The sequence below is a fragment of the Monodon monoceros genome, unplaced genomic scaffold (assembly GCF_005190385.1).
Source record: "Monodon monoceros isolate NGI ecotype Baffin Bay Population unplaced genomic scaffold, NGI_Narwhal_1 Super_Scaffold_20, whole genome shotgun sequence".
Classification (NCBI taxonomy): domain Eukaryota; kingdom Metazoa; phylum Chordata; class Mammalia; order Artiodactyla; family Monodontidae; genus Monodon; species Monodon monoceros.
The window spans coordinates 61,025,519-61,043,861 of NW_021703777.1; the positions used below are offsets into that span (position 1 = coordinate 61,025,519).

Consider the following 18,343-nt stretch of genomic DNA (forward strand, 5'->3'; position numbering starts at 1 on the left):
TCTCTTTGTAGTTCATCATACCTCTGAGTTTCCTCTTCCTGGCTATTAAACACATACTATCTGAAAAAGAATTAGGGTTTTGCATTACCTGCAAAAAGGCATCTCTCCATTAGTAAGAATAAATCAGGAGCTGACTGAAACGTTATAAGTACACTCATAAAAACACCTCCTAACTTTTTCTTTTTTTAACCTTTAAGCCAGGTGACAGAAGGACTGAAATTTCAAATCAATACCCTTATTTATGTTACTTTATTGAACCATCTTACCGGTTCTTCAACTTCTCCACTAGCATGCTGAGCTTCGGCTTGTAGGTCTATAGGTGGAGCATCTTCCACAATTCTTTGAACAGACATCTGAATAAACTCATCAAAAGAATCCAGCTGTTGTCTGACCAAGCCTTTCTCATCAAAATAGGAACTGGGAAAATATTTGAGTTCATAATCAGTTACACCCACTGATGTTTTCTAGCATATTTCCCCATTTTCATTATCATCAATTTTGACAAATACTAATCATTAAATACCAACACTCTGCACCCATCACTACAAAAAATACTATGAGGTGTCCAAAAAAGAGGTGAGATTAGGAACACTCTCTTTGTAGAACTTATTGTTAAGTTTGGGGAAATGAGACATACTTGTGGGTAAAATTATTAAAGCACAACATAAGAACTATAAGGAAGCCCTAATTTATAAATGTCCTTTATAGATAAATTTCATCCAACCTCTTGAAACATTTCTCAAAACTAATGAAATGCATAGTCAAAGAGAAAAATAAATGACAACATGGACAGACGAAGAGAATATTATGCTAAGTGAAAAAAGTCAGAGAAAAACAAATACCACATGATTTCACTCATATGTGGAATCTTAAAAAAAAAAAAAACCAAACCAAAACCAACTGACAAACAAAAGATAACAAAAGCTCACAAACACAGAGAACAGATTAGTGGTTACCAGAGAGGAGGGGGTTAGTGTGTGGGTGAAATGGGTGAAGGGGGTCAAATGTATGGTGATGGATGGTAACTAGACTGTGGTGGTGATCCCTCTGTAGTGTATTCAGATGTTGAACTATAATGCTGTCCACCTAAAACTTATATAACAAAAAAAAGCATGGAAAAAAAGATAAAAATAAGAACTTTAATTTGAATAAGAGGGAAGAAAATGATATCAATGACTAAAATATAGCATGTGTAAGAACTTCGATTTTAGGTTAAAGATTATTCTACTTTGAATATGTTAAAGGTAAGATGGGACTAAGTCATTCAAGTGAAAATACTCAGCAAATGACTGATTAAAAATGGAGCAAGGGTGAGAGATCAAAGCTATTAGTATAGACACAGAAATCAAATACTGAAGCCCTAAAGAAGGACAGAGACTCGAAAAGAGTAGACACACTGTTTGCAAGAGGAATCTCTCCCCTCACCACCACACAGGAAAAGCTGCATAGCTGGACTTAGCTCCTTGCCCTCTCTGCCTAGTAACTAACTCCCCCCATCCTCACATCAATTTTCTGAGACAACATTCGTAGCCCAACTAATCATCAGCCTTCCATTTTGGCATCATCAGATCACCTCACATGTAACTGGCCAGCCTACAGATTGGCTGGCTTTGGGTCAAGGTTCCACCCTGATTCAATCAACCGTGGCCACCAATATTAGAAGCTCTCTATGGCAGAGAACACAGTACACATTCATCCCTGTATAAGGCACAGACTCAAGAAGAGTGGAGGCAACTTCCTTCAGTAGAGACTGTGAGCTGACAGGAAAGAAATTTCTCACAACCATTTGGGTCAGCCATTGGTACATAAGCACATGGAAAGCACAATCTGTAAGGTAAACAGCAATGGTTTTTATGGACAATTTACAATGAAAAATCTTTAAAAAACTATGGACAATTTTCATCCTCCCAGGAAGCTGAACCATAGTTACTCTGCCCAAAATCATTAGGACAGTACTTCATTAGAATGCCATCCCTTAAACACCTAAACTATTTGAATAGTTCTTATTTATGGTATCTACTACCATGACTATTGTCCAAGAGACATCTTACTGAAGTCACTATATATTAAGTAATATCACATTCACAATGCTTGGGAAAGATCACTTGATATTAAATAGTGAAAAAAACAAAATGTCATATCACAAATAACTAAAGCACCTATAATCAATTAAAATATAAAGATCAAACGGCATTTTATTCTGTAACAAATGTTAAATGCAAGGACTTGTCAAATAGCATATATAAACCTTGAGCAATTTGTCACATAAGAAACAATTTGTTTTTTTTGGCTAAGATCAAAATATTCTTTCTCCCTGGCAATCACAAAATATAGGCATACTCCAAATATCTGGCTAAAAATGTCTCTTCATGTTTAATACTCAAAATCATAGAAGATTCAAGTGTCTCAATACAAAGTGTTTATAGCCCATGTTTAATAGGAAAAATAAACACATACTTACATCCCCAAAACTCATATTTTTAACAAAACAACCTTCAGCAAAGGTTCAGTTTTATTCCATACACAACTGGTAGAATGTCAGAAACTTGTGCTCTTTGAGAGTGTCAACTGAGAGGATGTGCATCTTGGAGATGGTGGGGCTCAAACAGGCATCAAAATGTTACTATATACAAAGCACCTGTCAGTTTGGTAAGTGAGGAGACTTGTAGCATTTTATATCCTAACATAGCAGGATGTTATTTTATTACTTAAAAGTTACTTCTCTTACCTATATGTAAGGCTTCCTGCTGAGTTTTATTACAGTTTAATTACACTTAGAATTGGATGGGAATGTGGGTCGAAATACCACCTGTTATAACTTTATCCATTTAAAACAAGGAGAAAACCAAGAGGAATCAAATTAACAGCACCAGTAATGTAACAAATGGGCATCATGTGCCTCCTGATACAATGCACTGAGAGCAGAACATCAGTGTTGCCAAAAGTAATCATCTGAATCTAATCATGAGGAAACATCAGACAAACCCAAACTGAGGGGCAGTCTAAAAAATAATTTGCCTATATTCTTCAAAAATGTCAAGGTCAAAAAAAAAGGTGAGGTCATGGGAAGCTGTGGAGAGATGGTGAGTTTGAGAAACAAAAAAAAGAAAGGAAGATTGAGGAACTGTTGTAGATTATAGGAGACAAAAGAATAGGTCATGAAAACAAGATGTAATATATGATCTTATGTTGGATCCAGGATAAGAAAATTTTTATTTTGCTATGAACATTACTGGGACACTGGCAAAATCTGCGTAAGGTCTCTAGATTAAATAAGATTACTGTATTAATTTCCTTATTTTAATAAGATTATGATTCTGTAAAAGAATATTCCTAGGTAAACAACTGACTCAAATATTTCAGAAAAAAAATACGTAGACAGAGAAAGAATAAGGCAAAGAAAACACAGCATAAGGTTAACATTTAGGGAATCTGGGTGAAGTGTACATGAATTCTTTGTGTAACTTTTCTGTATATCAAAATACTTTAAAAGTTAAATAAATAAATAAAATGACAAACCAGCTCTCATGCAGCATATTCACACAGAACATCTAATTTTCAAACACAGAATAAGCAGGAAATCCCTGTATAGTTTACAGTGCCTTTTAAAATTTATTCAGTTTGGTCTAAAAAGTTACCTAATTACAATCCAGCATGCCTCTTGCCACAAATCTGGTGTGATTTCATCATCATCCTCATCATATTGCATATCTGCAAAAACAAAAAAAATCATTCTCACTTGCAATAAATACTACTAGCTCACATCTTACTATGATGTGAAGTAGCAAAAACACATTTACTCTTTACTAAATAAAAAACAATCGCTTTACCCCACTTCTTTAAAATTTCAGTCATCACATTACTTGAACTGTAATGAAACAATATACATAGGTATATATGTACACATACATAGGTCTACGTCACAGTATTCTCCCAATACACAAAGAGGCCTCGTAAGAAAGGTTCAGTGCAAGTCGTGTGAATCTGTAACTGTTCCATCATCTCCAAGAAGCCCATATAATTCTCATTAATAACTAACTATAATGATAACTAGGAGCAAGCTCATAATCCTCTGATCAACAGGCTCCTCAGAGACTGGAGTCAGAGATCAGGTTAAGAGGGAGGAGTCAGCAAAGGACTCCAATAGCTGGGCAATACCTTAAGGTGAGCTGTCTATTACAGCAACATTTCACACATGGACAGGGATGACAGGCTGTATTTTCCAAAGATGGACACAACTATCTTCCATTTCACATGCTCTTTTATAAAGTGATCTTGACACTCCTACCATCAAAATATAGAGGGTCTATGCTTCCTCCCCTTGAATCTGGGTGGGTTTTTGACTCTCCCATAACTAAGAGAATACAGCTAAAGCAATGCTACATGATTTTAGAAGCTAGGTCAGGAAAAACAATGCAATTCCACCTTCTTTATTGAAACACTTACTTCTGGAGCCCTGAGCTGCCATTAAGAACTCCTACTACTTAGGTGAGAAAATCTAAACGGTGGGCCCACTTATGAGATGCTGCAATCAGCAATCCTAGTCCTTGTGTTTTCCTAGGCTAGATGCCAGACACATGAGTAAACACTCCAGATCACCCAGCCCCCAGCAGTCAACACTCAGCCTTTGTGTCTTCCCAGTTCAACCACTGACAGACATCAGGCAACAGACAAGCCATTCCTACTATGCCTGTCCAAATTCCTGACTCATTTAATCCATGAACATATTAAATAATTTTTAAGCAGCAAAACTTTGGGGAGTTTGTGCAGCAACAGTAATTTATAAAATGGGGCATTTGAAAAATCAGTGTGCACTGGTGCTAATATTAGTCTCATCTTCTTATGCAAAAGAATAAATGTGCTCTATTTTTGTTTTTCTATTCTGACCTATATACATAGTCTGTAAAACTTAACAACTTTGATTCAAAATTTGATACATATCCAAAATAAATTATTAATAAGTGCTTCTTGAATGGTCTGGAATTACTGACTCCTACACATGGGGGGCGAGGTAAAATAGACAAAGGTATCTAAAATGGCTTGGAGATTTCTAGCTTTGATGGCACACTAGATGTTATTATCACAGCCACCCAGGAGAAGTAGGAAGGTTGGAAAATGAGAGGTAATAATGAAGTCAGTTTTAGTTATACTTATAGACCATTTATCCTTTTTAACATTTTTATGTTTTCTAGCCTCTGAGAAATGAGACTGTATTACCTACTCAAAAAATTAAGCTGAAAAAACTTTTTTTTCTCAGGAGTTAAGAAAAAGAATACAATGATGCTAATAAATTTCTAGACGCAAGATAAAAATGAGACAAGTTTAAACAGTAGAGTTTAAGTTTTTGCTTCTATTTTCTCCATGAAGTAGCTGAGGGAATAAAGAGGAATGTAAGCGGTGGCCAGGAGATTGGGAGCTAGAAGAAAACGAACTTTGAAATAGCAGCTTTGGAGAACGGAAGAGGGAGCATTAAAAATATACAATGAAAATACACGACACGTGACTACGAACTCTACATGTAAAAAGACATACAGTCCCTGTTCGTTAAAATACATACCATCTAGAACTGTGTCATCTCGCGGATAGAGGAAATGTAAAGGTCATCTTTTAAGATAATTTACTTAGGCATATGACAGCATGAAGGAACGCCAAACTAAACCAAACCCTGCCCCCGCGCCGCACACACACAGAAACTATATTCCTTGTCCCCAGAGTTCTTCCAGAGCCTAACACAATGCCTGGCACAGGGTGATGCTCAAAAATTCAACTATTCATAAATTCATTAACTCTCGCCTTAAGGGAAATCAAGAAAGGAGTCCTTTGCTTCAAAGTCGGAACAACGGAACCTGTCGCATGGTTCTGCGAGCTGTTTTCAACACGGGAAGGGAGTGTCAGACTCACCCAGGGGCAGACAGAGGAGAGAACAAGAGTCACCCTGACTGAGATGATAAAGGCTACGTTCCCTGCACCCTCCACCTCTCAAAATCCCGGATTCGTTCCCGGCCTCGGGAGTGTGGGGAAACGACTGGGGCCAGGGTGCGGCGGGCCGAGGAGGAGACCGCAAATCCTCAACTCGTCTAGCTACCCACGTTTCCCCCCTTAGGCGGGCCGCCACTGAGTGTTCTGGGTGGTCACCTACCCTCGTCCGCGTCATACATATTGGCAAACGGTTCCTGAGCTCCTAACTCTAGAAATCACAGACGGAAAGGCGCGCAACGACAACGACTTCCGCAGCGAGAGGCGAAGTAATTTCCGTCTCCGGCGTTCCCAGAATACTCTGCGTCCCACACGAAGCTCCGCCCACAAAGACGCCAATTAAGGTCTGCGCCTGCGCGAAGGGTCGGTTAAGCTGTGTTAAGGGTTAGTATTGTGCATGCGCGATTTGGGGGCCGAAGTTTCCCCGTGCCTGAGAATGAGAACTGTTCCTTACAGTTTGAGTCGGATCCAGACAATGAAACTTTGTTTTTCAGTGTTGTTGCACAAATAATGGCACCTAAAAAAAAAAAGTCAAAAAGATTTAATAATAAAGGGTTTAGTTGTAGCCATGCTTTATTTTTTTCGGTTCCAAAGACTTAAAAACACGAAGATTTAAAAAATGATTTCTGTGTTCCGGAGCCTGTGCTCCGCAACGGGAGAGGCCACAACAGTGAGTCCGCGTACCGCAAAAAAAAAAAAAAAAAAAAAAGATTTCTGTGTACATAAACCATAGTCAATTTTTCAAAATGTTTAAGAAATATTTTTAATGTTGTTGCACAAATACTGACACCCGCAAAAAAATAATAAAGCCAGGAAGATGTATTAATAAAAGGTTTTAATTGTGGCCATAAGTCTGCGGCATTAGATTTTCTATTTTCCAGTCCGAAAGACAAAACAACACAAAGCTTTAAAAAATGTGATTTCTTAACGGCAAGTAGTGCCAGCGGCGGCGCGTTGAAGAAGCCTGAAAGTTGGTAAACCCTCACTCACTAGCCTATTGGGCCAACCCACCCCAGTTAAGGTGCCCGGAGCTTTTATCTCCGCTTTAAGTGGGCTCTCTGACCACAGAGCCTTCATCGCGAGAACTCACGAGATTAGACTCGGGAGGAGCTGAAGTGCGACGCTGAAAAATGACCCCTCTCAGGTAGTCCCGGGCTGTCGCTACTGTTTTACGCACGTCTGGGGCCACAGAGCACGTGAGAAAAGGTGGCTCAGCCCCTTTGCCCACGCCCGCGTTTCTCATGCTGCCCGCGGGCCTCACTCGTAGGCTGCTGTGCAGCTTCCTGCGGGGATCCACTCCCACGATAGCGCGCCATGGCCTCCGGGAGACGCTCCTCGAGAGGAGATGTGCGGCCAACTCCACCTCCCGGCACTCCTCCGGCCTGGGATGTGGGCTTCCCCGTGGCGCGACAGCGACTGGGGATAACCAAGGAAGGGCTGACATGGAGGAGAGTTTTGTGTTCCCCGAGTACGTCCCGGATTCGGAGCCCATAGTGACCCTCCAAGACCAGCTGCGGGAGCTGCAGCAGCGTCAGGAGGAGGAGGAGCGACGGGTGCTGCACCAGCGGGAGGAGCGGCGGCAGCAGAAACTACGCACCGGCCGGCGGGTGCACCCGGTCGTGGGGCACCCGGACGCGAAGGTGCCGCCCAGCGGCCTGAACTGTTCGGGTTGCGGGGCGGAGCTGCACTGCCAGGACCCGGGACTGCCCGGTTACCTGCCCAGCGAGAAGTTCTTCAGCGCGGCGGCGCAGGAGGACGGCGGACTGGCGCAGACCGTGTGCCAGCGCTGCTGGCTGCTGGTGCATCACCGGCGCGCCCTGCACGTGCAGGTGTGTCGCGAGCAGTACCTGGAGCTGGTGACCGCCGCGCTGCGGCGGCCCGAGCCCGCCCTGGTGCTGTACATGGTGGACCTGCTTGATCTGCCCGACGCCCTGCTGCCCCACCTGCCCGCGCTGGTGGGCCCCAAGCAGCTGATCGTGCTGGGAAACAAGGTGGACCTGCTGCCCCAGGATACTCCCGGCTACCGACAGCGGCTCCGGGAGCGACTGTGGGACGACTGTACCCGCGCCGGGCTCCTGCCGCCCCCTGGCTACCGAAGGCCACAACACCCCAGCGGGGACCGGCCACGGGACGGGGAGGAGAATGCGAGTCTTTCGCCCAGGTCCCGCACGGTGCTCAGAGACGTGCGGCTCATCAGCGCCAAGACTGGCTACGGAGTCGAAGAGTTGATCTCCGCGCTCCAGCGTTCCTGGCGCTACCGCGGCGACGTCTACCTGGTTGGCGCCACCAACGCTGGCAAGTCCACTCTCTTCAACACGCTCCTGGAGTCCGATTACTGCATCGCCAAGGGCGCTGAGGCTATCGACAGAGCCACCATCTCCTCTTGGCCTGGTGAGCCTTAGGATACCCGTCCCCTTCGTTATTTTTTTAAAATATTTATTTGGTTGTGCCTGGTCCTGAGGTAAGCAGGCTCCTTAGTTGCAGCACTTGGGCTCCTTAGTTGCGGCAGGCTGGCTTCTTAGTTGTGGCATGCATGTGGGATCTAGTTCCCTGACCAGGGATCAAACTCAGGCCTCCTGCATTGGGAGCGTGGAGTCTTACCCACTGCACCACCACGGAAGTACCCTCCTTCGTTTTCTGAGAAGCTGGAAGTCTGACCGTAGTGCAGGCACCTAGTCCTATATCCTTCCTTAATGTACACCAGGGGCTGGCTGGAGGCTTCCTTTAAAAATTCTCTACCTACTTCGGTCACATTTCTCTTTTGTGTCAGTTTAATGCTTGGAAATTCAGTACGTGTTTTAGTAACTTTCCAATAGAAATAATTAGAGTACTTCTAGGTACCAGTCACTGTTCTAGGCACTGTAGATGAACCAGGGGACAAAGCAGTGTCTGCTCTCTTGGAGGTTTCCCTTGTAACTTTAGTTCTTTGTATATTTCTCCAGAAAGTCCTTTTACTTTCTAAACCTCCCTCCACTCTTCAGTCTCACTCTTCATATCTTGAGTTTAGTCAGGAGAGTACTATACAGATTTAACATTTGAATAATTCACTAATGCAATATATGTGGCTTTGTTGCAAAGAAATATCAACTTTGTGACTTTAAGAAACGTCTGTAGTAATTGCAAAATGGGTCCTTCTGTGACCTGTTTGTATCTAATAGTTGGCAAAGCGAACTACTTCATTTGATTCTTTGAAACCAGTGTTGAACTTTGCTTGATAAGCTGTACTTCTCTGTCAGGGACACTGGTTGACTTATACACAGAAGTGCTTTTATACCGGTTAGGAGTATGCAGAAGATGGAAAAAGATCAGGCCTGTAGATTTGGCATGCAAATCCTGGTTGAGCTTGTGGGCCAATCTCTGAACCTATTGCCTCATCTGTAAAGTAAGAATAATTTTGTGGAGGGTTGTCATGAAAGTTAAGAGAAATAATCACAGTATCCAAGACAGTGTAGATCCTCATAAATGTTTTATTCCATTTTCTTGTACAACGTTTATAAGAATGTATGTATTCTTTGGTATTTCAGGTACTACATTAAACCTTCTGAAGTTTCCTATTTGTAACCCAACTCCTTACAGAATGTTTCAAAGGCAAAAAAGGCTTAAAAGAGATGCAACTGAAGCAGAAGAAGATCTTAGTCAGCAAGAACAAAATAAACTTAATCTCTTGAAAAAGCATGGTTATGTAGTAGGTAAGCATCTTCTGTAGGAAAACTCTTCCTTAGGTCTATGCAAAAATTTTCTGTAGAACAACCTGAAATAGAGCTCTCTGGAGCTAGCCAGTTTTTGTGGGGAGAGACACTCCCTCTTTCTGGAACATAGAGGCCTTTTAGAGGCAAGGCTACTGTTTGGAAACCCAGAATTCATTGTGTTGGGAAAATTGAGACAGTAGATACTTGGAGAAATCCAGGAAAGGAAATGCAAATAACTGCCTCTCTGGCCATTGTCAGCAACAAGCATTTTCACTAAGATACCAGCCCCCTCCTTACACACCAGTACAAGTTGTTGACCTGCAGCAGGTTTAAATTGGATTGTCCCCCTTTCCTTGGTATCTCTTTACAACCTTTCTTTACTAAAAACAGTTTGATTCCCAACACTCTCCCCCTTCGCACAGCCAGCCACACATACTTGATCAATGCAAGAGTCCGACTCCCACTGCATTTAGAAATAAAGCAAAAGTATCATTGTGGTCTCACTTCCTTCCAAACACCATTGTTAGTCCTAGTAACTTCTACGAGGCAAACTTAAGAACTACCTGTCTCAAGTCAAAAGCTTTAAAGGAGTGACTACTAACTTCAGTATAACTTGTTCTAGGAAGAGTTGGAAGAACATTCTTGTATTCAGAAGAACAGAAGAATAAAGCTGCCTTTGAGTTTGATGCCGATTCACTTGCCTTTGACATGGGAAATGAACCTGTTATGGTTGCAGATAAATCCACCAAACGAGTAGAACTGACCCCACAAGATGTGAAAGATGCCCACTGGTTTTATGACACCCCTGGAATTACAAAAGAAAATTGTGTAGGTATTTAATGTCTTTTAGAAACATTAACTTTCAATTGCAAGAGTACTGTCTTAATTGGCAGAAAAAAAGGTATCCTTTCATTTTAGACTCAGTTCTGATTCATGCATAGAAGCGTTTCAGGGATGAATCTATATGCCATCAAGTACTGTATGCCATTTGGTAGACGTCACTGCTAACAACCTACTTCTATCCTTGTGGTTGTTACCTTAGTTAGGAAGACATTTACAGAATCCTAGATTTTGAGGTTGGAAGAAATCATAAATATCACTGCAGTCCAGCCACCTTTTCCATGCTTGAGTTCCCTCTATAACATGTGCACCAGGAGGTGCATCCACCTTGAATTGAAGGAGTGACTCACCATCAGCTGAAGCAGTGTCACCTCACCTCCCAAGATAACCCTGCTCTTTATATTGAGCCAAGCAGTGTCCCTGTAATTTGTACCTATTGTTCCCCAAAGGTGTATGGAACAAATATGTCTAGTTCCCTTTGCCAGACATTGAAATGTTTTAGAGTATAATATCCTCTCTCTTCCTCACTCTACCCTTTTCTTCTCTTTCATTAGTTCAGCCAACAAACATGGAGCACTTACTGTGCTGACATAATCCAGATGGTCTGTCTTCATTTCCTATAGCTATTCTGAGAACAGGTTATGAAAAAAGGACCCTTTCCAGAATGAATTCTAATTTGTTTTTGTTCCTGAAAGTATGACACAAAGAACTAACTTTCTTATGTAAGTGCCCTCAGATGAACCTAATTTAGAATAGGATCAACTCTACCTATCTTGCCCTTGTATATCTTTTTAGTCCAGTTGCAGGATCTCCCAGGCAACTTTTATTTTATCTTAAATTCAGCCTATATCCTACATATTTGTTATATCTCAGAACCTTTTATTCATTTGCAGTTTTTTTGTTTTTTAAATTTATTTAATTTATTTATTTTTGGCTGGGCTGGGTCCTCATTGCTGCATGTGGTTTTTCTCTAGTTGCGGCAAGCAGGGGCTACTCTTCGTTGTAGTGTGTGGGCTTCTCATTGCGGTGGCTTCTCTTGCTGCGGAGCACGGGCTCTAGGCACGCGGGCTTCAGTAGTTGTGGCACACAGGCTTAGTTGCTCCACAGCATGTGGGATCTTCCCGGACCAGGGCTTGAACCTGTGTCCCCTGCATTGGCAGGTGGATTCTTAACCACTGTGCCACCAGAGAAGCCCTCATTTGCAGTTTTGATCATTATCCAAGTCATTGACTGAATCAAGTGTGTATCCAGGATACTGCCTTTCAACAGATCCACTAATCAGCTTCCTTTGAATCTGGTTAGTGACCAGGTTCTAATTCACCTCGTTATCTCTGTATATCCCTATGAAACAACATTAGATTCTTAAATACTTTTCCTTCCTTTGCCTCATCAGAATCACTTATGTTTCATTCTCAGAATTTGATGTACCTTTTTTTTCTCTCCTAGAATAATTGTGTCCAGTTTTTACTTCCTTAGCAATCCAGAACTTCAGAGTAACTGTAGTGCTTCCTAGTAATGTTCTATCACTTTAACTTCACCAACTCATTCTTCAGTTTTAGGCTCAGTTAGGTCAGGGATAGCAGTTACTTCAGTCATGTATATCCTCTTGTCAATTAGTCAGAAAGGCAAGACTTTGCTAACTCGCAAATTCAGATTTGCTAATTTGCAGTGAGACCCTCAAGTTTTTAGATATAAGAGTTCTCTCAGGCAGTTTGATTTTCTGCCCGTTTATTGATATATTTATTTAATGCCTTGAACCAGTGTTTCCCAAACTGAACCAAGGAACTCTACTGTGAAGTATTAGGGTCTCTGCTAAAAGAGTTAAAATATTTCTTTACTGCACATGGCTTTTAATGTGCTTTTTCAAGCACAAATACTGAAGAAAACTACTCACAGCCCCCTTACGTATTCTCTTGTGACTCTCCCTAGATATCACATATTTTGTTATCTCCTTGTTATTTTTCTTAAGAAGCAAGTTCACAAAAGACTTCTGGCCATTTTTTACTTTCTCAAAAATTTTTAAATCAGATTTTGATTCCCTAAGTCTTACCAGAATCTTGTACCGCCTGGCTTTTCTTTTCCATTTTCTCTAGTCTATTTAAGAACTCTTCATCCTTAGAAGCCACAGGATTCATAACTTTCTCTCATTTTTTTTGCTGAGTATTTGGAGGAAATAAGGAAACCAAAGACTGGAATTTAGAAAAGCTTCTTCAAGCTCTTTGCCTGCTCCAAGAACGGGGTGATCATTTTCATTTAATGCATGCATTAATTCTGCCACTAGGACAGAATATAGCACGTTACCTTACCTTACCTTTATCTGAAAACTACTGCTCCCTAGAAGGCTTGACGAGAGAACATATTTTTTCTCCTGGGATTGAATCATCAGTGTTTTCAGTTCACAGCAAATTTGACAGAATTCGGAGGATGCTGCTGTTTCATATTCCTGTAAAGTTATTTTGCCATTACTCAAGATTAAGTTGTAAAACAAGAGTAAAGCCATCTATAAATTGATTCATTTAGAAAGAATATATGAATTTTATGTGCAGAAAATTCTAAAATACATACTTTGATTTATTGTGAAGCCTGGAATATATAATAACTTTTTATCCTACAGGTAAAGCATGACATATCAGACGTTCATTGAAAGTAATTCTCTAAAAATCTGCCCTCTGCTTTATAGATTTTAAGTCTTCTAACAGAAAAAGAAGTAAATATTGTTTTGCCAACACATTCCATTGTTCCAAGAACTTTCGTGCTTAAACCAGGAATGGTTCTATTTTTGGGTGCCATAGGCCGCATAGATTTTCTGAAGGTAAGGAAAGTCCGTACCATTGAAAAATGACTTTAGTATTGGGACTTACTTTAAGGAAGCAGATATACAATCAAGACTAGCAAAATGTTGATAACCAGGTCATGACTATGTGGGGGTTGGTATACTATTCTTTTGTGTGTGTTTGAAAATGTCTATAGTAAAAACCTGGGATAATGAAATGGGGGGAAAAAAAGTAATAGGTCTTAAAAAACTGTATCTTCAGTAGGCAGTCGAGTGCCCCATACAGCTTGGCATTAAGCAAAGATACTTTCCCTCTCCTGTGGTATTGTCTTACATGGAAATCAGAGGTCGTACCTTTAAGTGCAGGGTTAATATGCATTAAATAAATTCCATGCTCTTTATATTCCATGATGTGTATACTTTTATAGATGTGTTTTTGGGTTTGGTATTCATTTACATAGCATCACTCAGAGATTTTAGAGCATCTATAGAATTGATCCCCGTTTTACCAAAGTGAGGAGAAAAATGGAAAATGAAACATGGATGTGTCCAACAACACTAAATGCAACCTGCAAGCCATTGCCTTAGCACACTTCTTGGTTTTGTGTTTGTTCATAATTTGTTGGAAATTTAGGCTTACACACTTAAAACCTTATGTATTTCCATAGAGACCATAGAATGTTAACATTTTAAACCAAACTTTACACAGGGACGCTTAAAGCAGACAGTATTTTCTTTTGTTTTTTATAATAGATGTTTGTTTTTTTTAAGTATCAACAAACCTATGGAAGGAATCATAGTTTTATATAAGTGGGTGAAATGCAGTATTCTACCATATTTTGCCCCCCCCACCTTGTTTTTTTTGGCTGCACTGCACGGCATGCAGGATCTTAGTTCCCCAACCAGGGATCGAACCCGTGCACCGTGCAGTAGAAGTGCAGAGCCCTAACCAGTGGACCACCAGGGAATTCCCCCATTTTTTTTTTTTTTTAATCAAACCTTGTAATGTGCTGGTTTTGCAAGTTTTTCATTATATAAAATAAGTTCCTTCTTCCTTTCTTAAGGGAAATCAGTCAGCTTGGTTTACGGTTGTGGCTTCCAACTTCCTTCCCGTTCACATTACTTCGTTGGACAAGGCAGACACTATATATCAGAAGCACGGGGGTCATACGTTACTTAAGGTGAGACAACACGCTTTGATGGTTGCATAGTTAGGTTAACACACCCTGTGGTAGTCCCACGACCCTGCTAAAAATGCCTTTGTTGGACAGAACCATCTTTGTTACACCATCAGCTAGCTCTCCCCTGACCTTGTTCACCTTGAGGATTTTATTATATTTGTGAGGTGGGCTCCTATAGAAAAGGGATGTTGGATTGGACCGATCCTAGAATAGTGACAGAGCTGGGTTTTCTCTAGGTCATACTGTCCAATACGGTAGGCCCATGTGCCTATTTAAAATGAAATAAACTTTAAAATTTACTTCTTCCCTTGCACTAGCCACTTTTCAACTGCCCAGCGGTCACATCATTGCAGAAAGTTGTGCTGTATACTGTGAGTGAAGAGCTCTAAGTTACAGATTTTCTCACAACTGGGTGATGCTACTGGCATCTAGTGGGTGGAAGCCAGAGATGATGCTAAACATGATGCAATGCACAAGACAGCACCTCACAACACAGAATTATCAGGTCCAAAACATGCGAAGTGCTGAGTTGAGAAGCCCTTGTATGAGTGAAAAAGCTCTCCTCCCAGGTTCTTAATCCCAGGCACTTAGAGGTGCCTGGGATTAAGAGGTAAAGCCTCTCCTGCTTTACTTGCTCCTTCCTTTGACCTGTTAAGCAGTGTGTTAAAATTTCTCTGATCTTTATTTTTTTTTATATTTATTTATTTGGCTGCGCTGGGTCTTAGTTGTGGCACTTGGGATCTTCATTGCGGCATGCATGTGGGATCTAGTCCCCTGAGCAGGGATCAAACTTGGGCCCCCTGCATTGGGAGCACAGAGTCTTAACCATTGGACCACCAGGGAAGTCCCCCTCTCTAATCTTTAAAAAACAAAACTCAGTGTCCCGCTCATTCCTCCTCTTTACAATCAAGTTTACTCCTCACGTCCCATGCTCTGCAGTCCCTGTTGTGCCCTTTCTATGCCACTGAAATTGTTCCAAGTTCACCAGAGACTGAATGGGGCCTGTTTACAGATCTTTTAACCAGACATGGGTACACACTGGTGGCTGGTGTGTAATGTATGATAGTTAAGATCTCTGGAGCCAGGCTGGGTCCAAATCCTGCTCTGCTCCACCACTTAACGAAGCTGTGTGACTTTAGGTAAGTTTCCTTTACCTCTCTCTGTTGTACCTACACCACGAGGTTGTGGAGAAGATCAAGTGCAAGGGGACTGTTGTCACTGCTTCGTAAGTATTTGTGGTGATGAAGGTTATGGGACATACCTACTGCAAAAATAGCGGGTACGTCCAATGCAGAGGTGATTTACCATTAGTTAATGCTCATACAACTGAAAATAAGTCAAAACACAAAATACACACCCGCCCTTCAACAAGGATAAAACCAACCTGACTTGGGAAGTAAATGCTTCTTTCTCTCTGGATTTCCTAAGAAAGCCAGAGTGAAATTAAAACTCCATCGAAATAACTGCCCTAAAGTTAATACTCCAGAGACATGTGAGATTTTCAGGGTAGGGCTCCACCCCCATGCATCTGTGTAGTCTTCAGAGTAGACTCACTGATAATTCTCAAAACAATACTGAGGCTTCTCTCCCGGTGTAATACAAATGGTTTCTTGGGCTGCTCTGTGGCTCATCCTTGCCTTCTGGTTTTCTTACTCACCTCCCAAGTCAAAGTCAATCCTGCCTCCTAATTATCACTGAGTCCAGCCTCATAGTCCAAACTGTAATCTACTTTCTTTAGGCTGTTTTGAGATCCTGTTTTGAGGTATTTTCCCAGCTCCCAGTTTTACTGCCTTCTGCCCACCCTCACCCCACAACAGCTGTAGTTCTCAACCAGGGTTGACTCTTACCTCAAGGGAACATTTGACAAAGACTGGAGGCGTTTTTGGTTTTCACAACTTGGTGGATGCTGAGTAGAGGCTGCTAAAAATTGTGCAATGCACAGGACAGCCTCCCGAGACAAAGAATTATTTGGCCCAAAAGGTCAATAGTGCTGAGGTTGAGAAACCCTGCACTATGCAGATTTTTCCAAAATACAAAGCAGACCACAGTATTCTTTTTTGATTCTTTTCTCTTTCCTGCTTATAATTCCTTGGTAGTTCCACATTACTGAGAGAAGTCTAAACTGATAGCCTCATCACTAATGCACACACACACATAACATACTCTGCACAGTTAAACTACAGTTCTCTGAACTCATCCTTTTTCGAATTTCGGTGTCTGTACATGATACTAACCCAGGATACCTTCCCACTGAATAACTTTAATCTATTTTTCAAATTCTGTTCTTCATTAATGTTTTCCTTGACCAAACCATGTTCATTACTTCCTTCACAATCACAGTACTTAGTAGATGCCTCTCATCACGTTTCTTACCTTGTAATTTATTTACTTGCTGTTTCCACCTTCTCATCTCCTCGGGGGTAGGGACCATACAGAACATACTGTAATAGCTATCTTTGTGTCCTTAGTGCTAAACACAGAGAGATCTGTTAATAAACAGGTAAATTATTATCCAGTTACTTCCAATTCATGGAAACACCTGTAAACATAGAAGCTGAATCTTACCCATTATCCATGTACCCTTGAGAGGTGATGAGGCAGGGATTAATCTCTGTGTCCAGGCAGGCCTGTAAGAACTAAGGTATTTGGAAGGATGTTGCTTTAATTGCCCAAAATTATCGTGTCTAAAGCTTTATGGAGGACTGTAAAAACTGTAAGCTAATAAAGCAAGATTCTGGTGTCTGGAGGTTACCACCAGATGGATGCCCACATGGGGCCCTTGTCACTGGGATCTATAGGCTTCATCCATCACAGAGCTCCTGGGCTTTTCATTTGACCTAGAAGTGTGATTTGGGTTTTTTTCAACAGTTGAATGTTTAAAAGGATTTTATTCTTGATACCTGTAGAGTATTATCTTATCAGTGCCTTACTTAATATTAGAGTTATCAGGGGTTTAATTTGAACCTCCAAATATCTTCATCTCCTCCCAATGTGGAAGGTTCCAATGGGTGGAGAAGAAAGAATGGCAGGATTTCCTCCTCTTGTGGCTGAAGACATCACATTAGATGAAGGACTTGGGGAATCTGAAGCAGTGGCTGACATCAAGTTCTCCTCTGCAGGTAATTTTACACCAAGCACTTTTTTTTCTTTTTTAATTTGGCCGCACCATGCGGCATGTGGGATCTTAGCTCCCTGACCAGGGATCGAACCCGCACCCCCTGTAATAGAAGCACGGAGTCTTATCGACTGGACTGCCAGGGAGGTCCCTACACCAAGCACTTTTTAAAAGGTGAATAAAGTAGCCTTACTGACCTTTAGTATATTTTTATACAGATATGCCTTAACTGACATAAGCTGAATATTTTAATACATACATACTAGGTTATTCATAAGATGTAACCTACTCTGAAAATAAATCTGTACCTTTTCACAAATGCATTGTATGCTTTTAAAAAATAGAGTGAAAGACAGCAGTAGCCTCCCTTGGATTTCCATTTTGAGCTGTGTTTGGTGTTTTTAATAAGATAGTTGCTAACACCACCTGTGTTCTGCGTGTTCTTGCATAGGCTGGGTAGCAGTAACGCCGCAGTTTAAGGACAAACTGCACCTCCGAGGCTACACACCTCAAGGAACAGTTCTGACGGTCCGGCGCCCACTCTTGCCACATGTAGTTAACGTCAAAGGAGAGCGCGTCCGGAGAAGCGTGGCCTATAAAACCAAAAAGCCTCCTGCCCTTGTGTACAATCTGCAGAAAAAGAAAAAAAGATAAATATTTGAAGCTGACCTGTTTATATTGAAGATTAACGATATAGAACATACTGTATATATTGCATTGCATTAAATATTGCTATAATAAAACCTTCTGCCACCCTTTTTAAGCTACC

The 18,343-nt window shown here is 41.2% G+C and overlaps 2 protein-coding genes across 2 annotated transcripts in view; one reads left to right on the plus strand and one right to left on the minus strand.

Annotated features, from left to right (window-relative positions):
- POLR2B (RNA polymerase II subunit B) overlaps positions 1-6,274 on the minus strand; it is a 45,829-nt gene extending 39,555 nt beyond the window's left edge. The window contains exons 1-3 of the mRNA XM_029235216.1: positions 6,140-6,274; positions 3,639-3,711; positions 267-417 (exon numbers count right to left, since the gene is read on the minus strand). Coding sequence (XP_029091049.1) covers positions 267-417; positions 3,639-3,711; positions 6,140-6,158 — 243 coding nt within the window. The 5' untranslated portion in view covers positions 6,159-6,274. The remainder of the gene's footprint in view (positions 1-266; positions 418-3,638; positions 3,712-6,139) is intronic.
- Positions 6,275-7,079: 805 nt separating this feature from the next.
- On the plus strand, positions 7,080-18,343 carry LOC114902724 (nitric oxide-associated protein 1). The gene is made up of 7 exons (XM_029235219.1): positions 7,080-8,367; positions 9,501-9,665; positions 10,288-10,493; positions 13,186-13,317; positions 14,343-14,459; positions 17,458-17,578; positions 18,026-18,343. The coding sequence occupies exons 1-7, from the start codon at positions 7,218-7,220 to the stop codon at positions 18,226-18,228; spliced, it is 2,094 nt and encodes a 697-aa protein (XP_029091052.1). The 5' UTR covers positions 7,080-7,217; the 3' UTR covers positions 18,229-18,343.

What these genes read in the sequence shown, in the direction of transcription:
- LOC114902724 (XM_029235219.1), top strand. Translation starts at nt 7,218, where the DNA reads ATGCTGCCCGCGGGCCTCACTCGTAGGCTGCTGTGCAGCTTCCTGCGG. An exon ending in CACCATCTCCTCTTGGCCTG is followed by an intron (nt 8,368 to 9,500) that starts GTGAGCCTTAGG and finishes TTGGTATTTCAG; the next exon opens with GTACTACATTAAACCTTCTG. An exon ending in CATCAAGTTCTCCTCTGCAG is followed by an intron (nt 17,579 to 18,025) that starts GTAATTTTACAC and finishes GTTCTTGCATAG; the next exon opens with GCTGGGTAGCAGTAACGCCG.